General features: G+C 43.5%; 1 protein-coding gene and 1 non-coding gene across 2 annotated transcripts in view; both read left to right on the top strand.

Moving 5' to 3' along the window:
- The first annotated feature begins 9,510 nt into the window (after positions 1-9,510).
- LOC116518188 lies at positions 9,511-9,617 on the top strand. Its single transcript, XR_004256513.1, has one exon. It is a non-coding gene; the product is annotated as a U6 spliceosomal RNA (small nuclear RNA).
- Positions 9,618-11,207: 1,590 nt separating this feature from the next.
- Positions 11,208-14,387, top strand: part of LOC116517818 (cytochrome P450 3A9-like) — a 22,238-nt gene continuing 19,058 nt past the window's right edge. Inside the window, 1 exon segment of the mRNA XM_032230994.1 lies at positions 11,208-11,471. Within this exon segment, the coding sequence (XP_032086885.1) occupies positions 11,401-11,471 (71 nt within the window). The 5' untranslated portion in view covers positions 11,208-11,400.

The raw sequence follows: 14,387 nt of genomic DNA, 5'->3' as shown, positions 1-14,387 counted from the left end.
TGCCCCTATGGCCATGCCCACCCAGCAACCAGGCAGAGAACTGGGTGCTAAACATTTTCAGTCCCACCCCTATGAGACATCACTAGCAGATTAATTACTAGTATCAAAGGGGTAGGGCCGTTCTGCTCAGAAGAAGAGATGGTTACTCAAGCAAGGATAATATACTCAACGCTGGAGTATCAAAAAGGAAGGCGCTCCCCTCCGTGCAACTTTGACTTATTCTCGCAAAAGCATTAAAAATTTATTATAGAGACAGAGGCAGCCCTACTGTGCATGTCCAATTTCAACAATATCCCAGGTCTTGTAGGAATCACCACGATTTAGCAGATTAAACAAGACGTGTGTAAAACACAGAGTTCAATTTTCTAAGCGCTACTGGTTTGTGGAGTCCTTACAACGAGCCGAGAGTTTGTGTTGGGACCTAGGCTTCCCCATAAAGCAGGAGGCAGAGTCCTGGTCCCGATGAAACCTGTTTTATGAAACGAATGTGAATTCCTCTCATTCATATTCAGCAAAGGCCTGGTAAAACAGTCTTTCAAAGGAGTATTTATGACCACAGACCTTATCTAGCTTGGGAAGCTGCCATGATGTGAATATTTTCCAAAGGAGGTGCTGTGCAAGGAAAGGCTGGGCACAGAGTCTCTGAGATTCACGGACAGATCTTCACACTCCTGAAACGAATCTGATGACCGAACGATTGAATTGTTTCTTGCAAAAGCCCCCTCCCCTTTCGCTCCTCTTTTATGTCCTATGGGAGGGGCCATTCACCTTCCACCTGTGACTTTACTCCCAAGTCTACCCTGATTTCTGAGCTGTTCTTTTCTCCTGGCAGCTCTGCGCATGCGCACACTGGGAACAGGCTCCAGCTGTTCCTCTGCCTCACTGCTGTCTAGCTCAGAAGGCAGCTGAAAACTACCAGATGGCCTTGGTCCCCTCTCTGCTTTCGACGCAGAGCCCTCGTCTGAGCCTTCCCCAGCCTCCAAGACTGGCTCATGTTCCTTCCCAACCTCCTCACCGTCCGACTCTGCTGCCAGCTTTGCTAGCGGTCCACAAGAGTTTGTGCAGAAGCCTTTTGAACAAAGGCCTGGGAACAAAGTAGAGAAAGGTTGAATTTGTTGAGAAAACACCATCTCGTTATAGAATCTAGACCTGATCTAGACCCAGAGAATTTTTCTAGGCCTAGAGAATCTAGATCGGATCAGCAATCTAGAACAGTTACTTCCTGGAACCGTATTGATTGGCAGCTCTGTGGAGAACACATCGCTCTAATCCAATCTAGGACATATCAAGGAGTAAGTGATAAGTGGCGCCAGAGTGGAGATCTGTTTCTAAACATTGTGGTGAGCCACGATTTGTTTAAGCTTTGTTGAGCCTACCGCAGCTGGCTTCTTCCCTGTGCATAAATCATGATCACAACGTCACAGCTGCGTTGACAAATCACACACCATGCCATACTGGGGAGGAGGATGGCTCTGCCAACTTTAGCATCTTCTCAAAAGTAGCTTACTTCCAAAGCAGAGCACGAATTCTAAGATTTTGTTTTTTTTCAAGGTACGGATCGTATCTGACAAATCAATTCCTCGCTATTCAGTTGAGCTTCTTTGATTGATGGATAGGCAGACAAACATCTTTGCATGTCCCATCTGTCTCAGATACAAGTCTGATATGGAGGATGTCTCAAGACAGACGTAGCTAAAATATATCATTGTTCATTATTAGACTTTCATATTGTTTATCACAGCTGGTGATCTGTATGGTCCACGAGGGCCTTTTAAAATAGAAAACCGTCATGTTACAACTTGAACAAGGATGTTGGGAAAGCTATTTTAATTTCTGAGGATTCTTTGATGGCACGCTTACCGAAACAATTCCTTAATTTTGGAGACTGAGTAAGCATCCGTTGCCCAAGATTTCAAAGACTCCCAGTTTTGGTTGAGGATCAAAATTAGAATTGGAAAGAATTCTACGAATGGCTGTAATACTTATGCGTTATTTATTTGAATGTCTCACGAGAGCGGTGTTTCTCAACCTTGGCAACTTGAAACGGGGTGGGCTTCAATTCCCAGAATCCCCCTGCCAGTCAGGTGGGAATTCTTGGAGTTGAAGTCCACCATTCTTCACGTTGGCAAGGTTGAGAAACACTGCCCTAGAATCCTTTATTTTTCCCCCTTTTGATTGTTAACTCCAGAAGCCATCCAGAGTCATCCTGAAATTGGCTGATCTTCTAGAACGAATGAGATCAGAACCAATGTAAGAAATGCAATAACCATCCTTCAGAAGGTTCCTGCTTTGATACCATCCCCGATTTGGGTCTTCCTATCTTCCTTTGGCAAGTTTTAAAAGTTACATTCTACACATTCTCCAGGTCTTGTTGACAATTAGCCTACTGCCTCCATCCAATACCGAGCGTCACTTTCACTGGAAATGCTTCTCCAAGCTGGCACCCCCAGATGTGCTGGATTGCAAGTCCCATGGTTTTCTGGCTCAGGGAGAACATGACGTTTCACGAAGAACGAGATCAGTGGTGGGTTTCAAAAATTGTTCGAACCTACTCTGTGGGTGTGGCCTCCTGTGTGGGAGTGGTTTGCCACCCATGTGACCGGATGGGAGTGGCTTGCCGCCCATGTGACCGGATATGAAGATGCCGACGACACTTGTCAGAACCACCTTAAATTACCTCACACACAGCACTGGCATGCATAAGAATGTGATGTAAACTTGTTTTTTAAAAGGCATCTTTGGTTTGCGTTAAAACAACTTCAACACACGCAATTTTCTGATTGCACCACAAACGCAGTAGTCATCCTTACCTTTCGCAGAGACACTGAGTTTTATAAATAGGAGCATGATAGTGTAGAATAATCCTATCCAAGGACCAGTGGTGGGTTTCAAAAATTTTTGGAACCTCTTCTGTAGGTGTGGCCTGCTTTCTGGGTCCACTGGTGGAACCTCTTCTAACCAGTTCGGTAGATTTGACGAACCGGTTCTATCAAGTAGGTGCGAACTGGTAGGAACCCACCTCGAACGAGATATGACAGATTAAAACAAGGTGTCCAGTATAATCTGATTCTTCACTTTTTGTTCAAGCGATCTTGGAAGTTCAAGGCAGGGGTCCTAAGTTCTTTGGTGGCCCTCGGCGGTGGCTTTAGTACAGAGTGGACTTTGCGTTGGGCATGAACTTACAGTTAGCAGTCACTTCACTTGTCCAGGTAGCTTCAGAAACTTCTTTGTCTCGTCTCTTGAACTTTGCTGAACTTCATGGCTACACAAACATGTTGACGAGAAAAAAGTGAAGGTATTGACTCACCGGACCTTAAAATGACTCCACGCAACTTTGCATGCTAAGTTAGATGAAGGACAAATAGAGGTAAAGAGATTACATATCTACTCTCTGTTTACTTTACACACACACATACCATAGGATTGCCATCATGCCAAGTAGCAGTCTTGGTGAGAACGCCTACGGAATGATAGAGAGGATATTAGAGAAAGCAATATTAATTACTGGTTGCAACATCTTGGAAGGAACTCTGCTAACCTTTGATGAAGTCTGGAAAAAAAATAGCAACTACAATCGCAGTAATAATGATGTAATAAAAAGTTACGAGGGAGGATATTGGTTTCAAGGAACATCTTATCCATGCTGAATCTTGGTTCCCCCAACCCATGGAGAAGGCAGAATTCCAGAGCCAACGTTTGTCCTTCTTCTGCTTTGAAGGAACACTTTTATTTACACTCATAATTTCTTCATCCCAGCATTCCATCTAGGAACTATATTGATCAAGTATAACTAGATAATTAGTGGTTCCCATTCTATTAGTTGTCTTAAAAATGTCTCGAAAGCTGTTAGACCAATACATTATTTTTCTTTTGTGCAATTCTCCCTTTAGCTTAACCACAACACAGATTGCTAGAAACTCTTTCAGACTGTTGGGTATGATCCTAAGCTGGGTGTCTGGGATATGTAATATCTGTGATTTACGAAGAAATTGTAAAGTTGCAGTTTCCATCTTGCCTTTTTCAACCTTCGCCTGACTTCAGTGTCTCTTCCTTCCTGGACAGTGGTGGGTTTCAAAAATTTTTTGAACCTACTCTGTGGGTGTGGCCTCCTTTGTGGGTGTGGCTTGTCGGCCATGTGACCTGGTGGGAGTGGCTTGCCGGCCATGTGTTTTCTTTCTTTCTTTCTTTCTTTCTTTCTTTCTTTCTTTCTTTCTTTCTTTCTTTCTTTCTTTCTTTCTCTCTCTCTCTCTCTCTCTCTCTCTCCCTTTTGTCTCTCTGTCCCTTTTTCCTTTTTTCTTTCATCTTTCTCTCACTTTTTCTTTCTTTTTTCTTTTTTTCTTTTTTTCTTTCTTCCTTTCTTTGTCTTTGTCTCTCTGTGTGAGTCTGTGCATGCGTGTGTGTGTGTGTGTGTGTGTGTGTGTGTGTGTCAGTGGTGGGTTTCAAAAATTTTTGGAAGCTCTTCTGTAGGTGTGGCCTGCTTTCCGGGGCCACTGGTGGAACCTCTTCTAACCGGTTCGGTAGATTTGACGAACCGGTTCTACCGAACTGGTGCGAACTGGTAGGAACCCACCTCTGTTCCTGGATAAGATTCCCATCTGGCCAACGTCTCTCGACTTTCATTACTACCTAAAATTTGCCAGAGGAAGAACATAAACTTAATAAATTCAGTTGATCTATTCTTTACTTGCAAATTCTGCAGCAATGGCTTCTGTACAATTTATTTTAGAAACCTGATTTTTTTCTTAAAAAAAAAAAGCTCCTATTTTTTCAACAAGATTTGAACATGTTTCTAGCTGCGTTTAGGATTTCAGATCTACTAAGAGGTAAATTTGCTCCAAAGCTCTCTTTATCCCAGTTTTAGCTCCTGCATTTGGTGGTGTTTTTGAAAAACAGTATTATGTGTCTTTTACTTTATCCGCAAAGACATCTACAAATATTACAAAAGTTAGCCTTTATATTATAGTGGAATATAAATTTAGAAATTATAGGCATTCACAGGAGGCAAGAGAGAAAGAATGATGATGTGCCCTACCACAAAAATTGCCTAGTTGTTGGATAATATTTGTTCATGGGTGACTTAGCAGGTTATCTAATCTGCCACCAGGACATCTTGTAAACAATGTACTATTTCTAATTCTCAGTAGAAATACCTACTGTCCAGAAGCAGGTGTTCTCAACTCATTTCATCTCTGAACTGGAGCTTCTACCGGTTCATTCTTTGAGTTCATCTCATCACACAAAGTTCTTCCTTCTATTCAAAACGATTGTGCCTCTCTTGGGGTCTTCATGATAGATAGGCCTGAAGTTCCCACACCTGGAGAAGGAGTTGCCCCTTGAAAAAACACCTTTGGGACAACCATGACCTGGATGACTGAGAATCTCCATGGACACTTGGAGAAGGACAGTCCAAAGTTGCAGAAAACTGGGTTAACCCTGGACTAATAGGTGTTTTGTTATCTGGTGTGCATCGTTATTTTTTCTCTACAAGAAATTGACAGTTCACCCAAATGGTACTCACCTGTGTTCACCTGAGAAATAATTTTATGGGAATAGCAAAGATGTACTTATGACATTGCAAACATAGCTGCACCTTAAACGTATTTATTTACTTACAGTACATTTTACTACAGAGTCCACCTGCTCTTGGTCAAACCAGTCTGATGTGGTTAGCACCATCACAAGTAGAAAACATAGCAAAAATGGAATACACAATAATTTTTATAAGCATAACTGTAAAATATACAGGAGGAGGGGAGCTTTCTTTTTTTTAATATAAATTTTATTTCTCATATATACATTCACAGTTATATGATCTCATAACTGTTATTAATAATATGTGTTTGTAACAATTTTTCTCCCCTGCAATTGACAATATAATTGAAATTGCTTTCTTACCATCCCATAGACCCATCTTATTTTACAACAATCCTACTTCTTCTTCCTTCCTTCCTTCCCTCCCTCCTTCCTTCCCTCCTTTCTTCTCTCCTTCTCTCCTTCCTTCCTTCCCTCCTTCCTTCCCTCCCTCCTTCCCCCTTCCCTCCCGCCATTCTTCTCTCCTTCTCTCCTTCCCTCCTTCCTTCCCTCCTTTCTTCTCTCCTTCTCTCCTTCCTTCCCTCCTTCCTTTCCTCCTTCCTTCCCTCCTTCCTTCCCTCCTTCCTTCCCTCCTTCCTTCCCTCCCTGCTTCCCTGAGAAGGAGAGCTTTCATAGGCAACTAATCAAGGAGAGAACCAACCTAGAACTAAGGAGAAATTTCCTGACAGAACAATTAACCAATGGAACAAGAAATTGCCTTCAGAAGTTGTGAGTGCTACAACACAGGTTTTAAGAAGAGATTGGACAGCCATTTGTCTGAAAAGTCTCCTGCTTGATCCGCAGGTTGGACTAGACAATCTCCAAGATCTCTTCCATCTCTGTTATTCTGTTATAAGGTAAAAGTAAAGGTAAAATTTCCCCTTGCACATATGGGCTAGTCATTCCCGACTCTGGGGGGCAGTGCTCATCTCGTTTCAATGCCAAAGAGCCAGCGCTGTCCGAAGATGTCTACGTGGTCATCTGGCTGGCATGAGTTAAACGCCGAAGGCGCACGGAACGCTGTTCCCTTCCCACCAAAGGTGGTTCCTATTTTTCTACTTGCATTTTTTCCGTGCTTTTGAACTGCTAGGCTGGCAGAAGCTGGGACAAGTCACGGGAGCTCACTCTGTTACACGGTGCTAGGGATTCGAACCGCCGACCTTCCTGATCGACAAGCTCAGCGTCTTAGCCACTGAGCCATCGACTTTATTTATTGCTGAGTGATATGAATGTACTAGACTCAAAAGGAAAGACATTTAGCAATTTGTTGTGTTCAAAGGGCAAGATTTTACAGTCGCAAAGGTATTTCGTACTTTAGCCTGGCCAGACGCAGCCATTTGCAATTAAACAGGGATATGAGATGTTGGAATAAAGCTTCAATTGAGTAAGTCGAGAGCCGAGGTGGCGCAGTGGTTAGAGTGCAGTACTGCAGGCCACTTCAGCTGACTGTTAGCTGCACTTCGGCGGTTCAAATCTCACCGGCTCAGGGTTGACTTAGCCTTCCATCCTTCCGAGGTGGGTGAAATGAGGACCCAGACTGTGGGGGGCGATATGCTGACTCTGTAAACCGCTTAGAGAGGGCTGAAAGCCCTATGAAGCGGTATATAAGTCTAACTGCTATTGCTAACTGCTATGCTAAGTGAGAAGGATCAGTTAATGCTCTCTTCCATGCCATCCAGTTGGATCAATATTTTCCTAATAAGTCAGGAATTTCTACTTTGCATCACGCAAACTTTCCTGACCCAGAGCTTTTAACTCATCATTCTTTAACCTTTCTCCTTCTGGCATGAACTCAACTGAACGCAGCTGACTGTGTCTGTTCCTCCCACTTTCCACCTGGAAGATGGCAGAGATCCAGAACTCCTATCCAAGAAGAGCAAAGGGCTGGGAACTGATTGAATGAGCATGTTTTGCTAGTGTCAATTGCACGCAATGTTCTTTCATTGCAGGCTGCAGCTTTTCACGTTTCACAATGTCTCTGTCTCTCTCTACCCACCCACCCCCAATTAATATTGGTTTTAACTAATGTATTATTTATTTGTTTTGCTTCTTTCTCCCTCCTTTTATTGTTTTTATAAACAAAGTGGTGAACATATCCAACACACTTACCCCCATCTTATTTTCCCCATAAAACTAACCACCACCCTGTTAGGTAGGCTGGGCTGAGAGAGAGGGAGTGGCCCAAAATCACCCAGTCATCTTTCACGGCTAAGGTGGGACTAGAACTCACCATCTCCCAGTGATTGGCCAAGATCGTCCAGCTGGCTTTCGTGACTAAGGCGGGACTAGAATTCACTGTCTCCTGGCAATTGGTCCAAGGTCACCCAGTCAGCTTTCACGGCTAAGGTGGGACTAGAACTCACTGTCTCCCAGTGATTGGCCAAGATCACCCAGCTGGCTTTCGCGACTAAGGCGGGACTAGAATTCACTGTCTCCTGGCAATTGGTCCAAGGTCACCCAGTCAACTTTCACGGCTAAGGCGGGACTAGAACTCACCATCTCCCAGTGATTGGCCAAGATCACCCAGCTGGCTTTCGTGACTAAGGCGGGACTAGAATTCACTGTCTCCTGGCAATTGGCCCAAGGTCACCCAGTCAACTTTCATGGCTAAGGTGGGACTAGAACTCACCGTCTTCCAGTGATTGGCCAAGATCACCCAGCTGGTTTTCATGACTAAGGCAGGACTAGAATTCACTGTCTCCTGGCAATTGGTCCAAGGTCACCCAGTCAGCTTTCATGGCTAAGGCAGGACTAGAACTCACCGTCTCCCAGTGATTGGCTAAGATCACCCAGCTGGCTTTCATGACTAAGGTGGGACTAGAACTCACAACGTCCCCATTTCTAGCTAGCTGCCTTAATCACTAGACCAGGATATAATTAAAAAACCCTGATATTATAATTTCCTCCCTGGACAAAAATGGCTTGGCAGGTGATGTAGAGATGTTTTATGTATAGCATGATATAAAAATATTAAAGTACATAAGGTATGCAGGAAGACCATCATAGCTTAGACCAGGGGTTCTCCACCTTCCCAATGCGCGACTGTTGTGACTCAGCAGAAGTCTCCTATGAGTCTTTTCGGGATGCAAGATTAACAATGCAGCTGGGGCTCGTTAGTGGCGTCTTTTGGTGATAAAAGGACAGATGGTGCCATGTCCTGGTTGCAGGAGTCAACGTTCATTCGTTTGTTCAGCATTCATCGGTCATGGTTTGTTTGTGAGAGACACTTGGAGAAGTGATTTGCTTTCTGTAACCCTGATTCAAGGAGACACTTGGAGAAGTGCATTGCTTTGTAAAAGTTTTGTTTTGTATTCTGTTATCTGGTCAGAGACTTGATTTATGTTTATTTTTGGGCTCGCAGCCAGTCTGAGCCAAGAACTGATAAAGTTCTTTCCTTTTAAGTTTGTCTGCCTGTCGTCTGTTAACGAGCGGAGAAGGGGGGACGGAACAGCGACCCTTTAATACAGTTCCTCATGTTGTGGTGACCCCCAACCATAAAATTGGTGTCTCGATTCCTAAGACCATCGAAAATATGTGTTTTAGGCGATCCCTGTAAAAGGATCCTTTGACCCCCAAGGGGGTCCCGACCCACAGGTTGAGAACTGCTGGCTTAGACAAACCCAAAGCCATTTTTTAACGTCCATACAATGTAGAGTTCCGTAAACAGATCAAAAGGATTGAATTTTTCTGCTACGATAAATCACAAACAAAGGAATCGAGGCATTAATTACGTTTTTCTTGTTAGACCTTCAAAGGAGGCCAGGCCAGGAAACCAGCTCTCGAAATCTGACTCCACGTTGCAGCAACAAAATTGGGAATTTCTTTCTTAGGTTGCTTTGTTCTTGGGCTTAAAACACATCAGTGTCCATGTTATTGAACACTTCTGCTAAGTTTCTCCAAAGTCTGCTTCATGGCTGCCTACAAAATCCAGAATTTGGAGTGCTTGCTTCGGCAGCACATATACTAAAATTGGAACGATAGAGAGAAGATTAGCATGGCCCCTGCGCAAGGATGACATGCAAATTCGTGAAGCATTCCATATTTTTTCCTCAGTTATTTTTACTAGGTATATGTACTGACTTTACAGTGGTAGAGACTAACTTGATTCTGCACCTAATAACTGCAGCAAGACTGTTGGTGGCGCAATACTGGAAGAAGGAAGACTTGCCTACAACTCAAGAATGGACATTGAAAGTCACAAACTTAGCCGAGATGGCTAAAATATCGGCATATCTTAAAGATCACTCAAATGAGAGATATAAACGAGACTGGAAAAAATGGATTGACTATATACAAAATAAATATGGGACCAAGAAATTCCAGTTAGCCTATGCTTAAGATCAGAAATGATTTAAACTGTTTAAAGTTAGTTCAGTAAGAAGAAGCTAAGGTCAATGTAGAATGTCATTAATTTCTTTATTTCTTTTTTCTCAATAGATTTTAGACTGTGTTAATTAAAAATCCATACCGTGTACGGGTTCTGGGAAGTCGGAGGGGGAGGAGGAGGAGGGGGTGGGGGGTGGAGGGAGGGGCACACAAAAAAAATTGTACTTCAATGTTTTAATGATTGACGAATGATGAAATATTTGTGTTTTTTAAAAGAAATAAAACCTTTTAAAAAATCCAGAATTTGGAGAAGTGATTGTATATTCAGTAACTTCAATATTGTCAAGTTTTTCTGCAGGAGAGGCAGGTAATACCTCTCAGCTCCTGGCTGAGTAATATCTATATTTGATGTATTTTATAGATATTGTTGAAGGCTCAGTGGCTCAGTGGCTAAGATGCTGAGTTTGTCGATCAGAAAGGTCGGCAGTTCGGCAGTTCGAATCCCTAGCGCCGCGTAACGGAGTGAGCTCACGTGACTTGTCCCAGCTTCTGCCAACCTAGCAGTTCGAAAGCACATTAAAAATGCAAGTAGGAAAATAGGATCCACCTTTGGTGGGAAGATAACAGTGTTCTATGCATCTTTGGTGTTGAGTCGTGCCGGCCACATGACCACGGAGACGTTGTCGGACAGCGCTGGCTCTTCGGCTTTGAAACGGAGATGAGCACCGCCCTCTAGAGTGAGGAACGACTAGCGCATATTTATTTATTTATTTATTAGACTTATATACCGCTTCATAGGACTTTCAGCCCTCTCTAAGCGGTTTACAAATTTTTTAGCAAATTGAGTCAGCAACTTGCCCCCACAGTCTGGGTCCTCATTTCACCCACCTCAGAAGGATGGAAGGCTGAGTCAACCTTGAGCCGGTGAGATTTGAACCGCTGAACTGCAGATCACAGTCAGCTAAAGTGGCCTGCAGTACTGCACCCTAACCACTGCGCCACCTCGGCTCTTGTACGAGGGGAACCTTTACCTTTTTATTTATATTGTTGACATTATTGATATCCAGCTGTTATTTCATGTAATTCTTTGTTGGTTTGGACGGTCTTAAACTCCTATTGATGCTCGGAAGGGATTTGATAACGTGCCTGGTTTTTACAGATTTATGTCATTTCTAAACCCAGTTTGTCTTATTTCCTTTTTTTTTTCATTAAAAAAAAGCTTTGTCAACGTTTAATCGGTCAATTATTTTCAAGACCTCTTCACCTTGGGAGTTTAATATTGACTTACGCAAATCGTGATTGGGCAACTGACTTTCTCCTGTTCTGATTTTGCTCCACCTCTGGTTCATGAACTAAATTGTTCCTTCGTGCCTGTTTCACATACTCTTGACTTTAAAGAGTGGCGATTCACAACATCTTGAACCAGTAGTAATTTCTGTCAACTTTTTCACCCTCGGACGACCCATCTTTCCAGAAGCTGAAGGAGAAATACAGAAGTCTAGGATGGATCCCCTTCCATATTTCTCAATAGAGACTTGGGCCCTTCTGTGTTTACTCATTGGCCTTCTGATGTTGTAAGTAAAACACTGATGCTCCATCTTCCTTCCTCTTGCGTGAATTTCAGCCTTGTTTGATGCTGGATCTTGTTGAGGTCCTCCTCAAATCCCATAGCATACTGGAAGAAATAAAGCTTTGTGGGCGATAGTCTGTTGAGTTGCAAGAACAATGTTCTTCTAACTTCAACCAGGGGTTCTCCTTAACTGATGTTGTCAACCCTTCTGGGTCTCTTTCCTACTTTTAATTGAAGATGTCCAAGATTGAAGTAGGATAGTTTAGTCCGCACAGTTTTATTGTTGATCTAGAATCAATAATTACTTGCCTCCAGTAGTTGTAAATGCTCCAACACTGGAAGTTTTAAAGAAGATGTTGGATAACCATTTATCTGAAGTGGTGTAGGGTTTCCTGGCAAAGCAGGGGGTTGGACTAGAAGACCTCCAAGGTCCCTTCCAACTCTGTTATTCTATTCTAAATTCCACCACACAGACTGATTTTGTCTATGCCACCTACTTTTTACGATGGAAAGAGAAGGACACACTCTTTTCATATTCTAGTTGATGTGATCTACTGTTGGTGAAAAAGGGACGTGGCGGCTCAGTGGCTAAGACGCTGAGCTTGTCAATCAGAAAAGTCAGCAGTTCAGCGGTTCGAATCCCTAGCGCTGCATAACGGAATGAGCTCCTTTTGCTTGTCCCAGCTTCTGCCAACCTAGCAGTTTGAAAGCAGGTAAAAATGCAAGTAGAAAAATAGGCACCATTTTGGTGGGAAGGAAACAGCGTTCCGTGGGCCTTCGGTGTTGAGTCATGCCGACCATATCAGCATGGAGGTGTCTTTGGACAGCTGCCGGTGGCAAAGAGCCAGAGGGCCTCATTCCAGTGGGACTGCGTCATGGCCTGGAACTGGCTGACCATCTCAGCCCTCTGAGCCTCCAGGCACCGGTATCTGACCTTGCAATCCTGCAGGTCTTCCCTCTGCTTAGAAAGCCTATGCTCCTAGTCCTCAGTGAGGTGCTTCTGCTGAGCCTCCTTCTCGGTCGGATCCAAGTTGAACTGAGCTGTTTGGCCAATTCTTTCTCCTGGTGGCTGCTTAGCTCCAGCAACTGCTTCCTCTTGGGGCCCTAAGGAGTCCGGGCGGGCAGGCGAGGAGTGGCTGGGAGGGGAGGGGCAAGTAGAGGCTGGCGAGGCGCCCCTTGACATAAGTGACATTGAGTTGGCCACGCCCACCCAGTCACATGATCACCTAGCCATGCCCACCCAGCCGAATTCATTAGGCAGATCATATCAGTGACCCGCAGGATTTAAAATTATGAATTTAGTGGTCCCTGAGATCCGAAAGATTGGTCACCCCTGTTTTAGATCGACCTTGCAGGGGTGACCGACCTAAAAATCAAGTAGAAAAGATGGGGAACCAGTAAGGAAGTTTCAGAGCGAAGCCCCAGAACTTCCCCCGGATGGATACCTTTAGCATTTGTTGCCAGAAAAGCTAGCTCAGCTCTGATTTCTCAGCAAGAAATATGCCTTAAGTTGCATTTTTATTTTTTTTTCTCTTCTCCCCACTTTCCCTTTTTCGCCTTGAGCCGGTGGAAGGTCTAAAGGGAAACTTGTCTTTCTTTCTTTTTTAAAAAAAATGATTTTTTTGCTCAAGCTTTTAAGGTTTCTTTCTAGTCCGGGCCCTCTCTTTTCTTTATGAAATGATTGCTTTTACCTCCAGGTTATCTCTCTCAGAGGATTTCTGCAGAAGCAGCAGCCACCGCTCCGCTTATCAACGGCCAGTGCTTATTAAACAGACTCACAAAGCCATTATGGCAGGAAGCATGGAGGGAGATTGTTGCAAGCGCAGACACAGAAACACACAAATATGTGTGTGTGTGTGTGTGTGTGTGTATGTGTATGTATGTATGTGTGTGTATATATATATATATATGTATGTATGTATGTATGTATGTATGTATGCATGCATGCATGCATGCATGCATGTATTTAGTGTCACAACCCCTGGTATGCCCAAATATGGGAGGAAGCATACTGCTTCCTTTCTCTGTCTATCGGCTCGTCACAAGAGACCATCCAGCCAGAAACCCAATATTTTTACTGTTGCCTTTGTTACATTTGTGTTGCATTTGTGCTGATAATTAAATAAAGGGAGACTAGTATAGATCTATTTCAAGCTATTTAGCTCTCATCAGCCAGCCATACCCTTACTGGGATTCGAACCCGGGCTGTATTACATATTAAGCAGTTGTGTTAACCACTAAGCCACAAGGTTCTCTGCATCCTCCCATATTTGGGCATACCAAGGGTTGTGACACTAAATACATACATATTTCCCTGGCTCAGCTGATAAAGGAAGAGAACCTTGTGGCTTAGTGGTTAACACAACTGCTTAATATGTAATACAGCACAGGTTCAAATCCCAGTACGGGTATGGCTAGCTGATGAGAGCTAAATAACTTGAAATAGATCTATACTAGTCTCCCTTTATTTATTTATCAGCACAAATGCAACACACACACACACATAATCTCCCTTGCCAGATTCAATGCTTAATTCCTGAGTTAACATGAACACGTTGCACTGCCTCTGGCGAAGATTTTGGACCTGGCGTTCTGTTTTATGAAGGGCTGGCATTGTCGTTTTTATTTTTTTTTTAAACAGCTAAGCTAATTTCTTTCACACCGAATGCAACTTTTATTTTTTTTAACCAGCAGCCAAACCGAGAAGGTGATCTGTTTGCGGATTGGCAGAACTAAAATAGATTCGTTTTCCCTCTTTCCTAGCCGTCTGTTGTGATCAGGGATGGGCTTCAAAAATTTCAGCAATGGGATCTCTACTCGGTTGCTGGGTGGGTGTGGCCATGGCCAAAATATTTGGGAACCGAACTGGTAGTAATGCCGGCAGGAACCCATGCCTGCTTCCAGCATAACTCTGGAACAC

The sequence above is a fragment of the Thamnophis elegans genome, chromosome 14 (genome assembly GCF_009769535.1).
Source record: "Thamnophis elegans isolate rThaEle1 chromosome 14, rThaEle1.pri, whole genome shotgun sequence".
NCBI classification, from domain to species: Eukaryota; Metazoa; Chordata; class Lepidosauria; order Squamata; family Colubridae; genus Thamnophis; species Thamnophis elegans.
The sequence above is the reverse complement of the archived record's forward strand: the minus strand, read 5'-3'. Positions and strand labels throughout refer to the sequence as shown.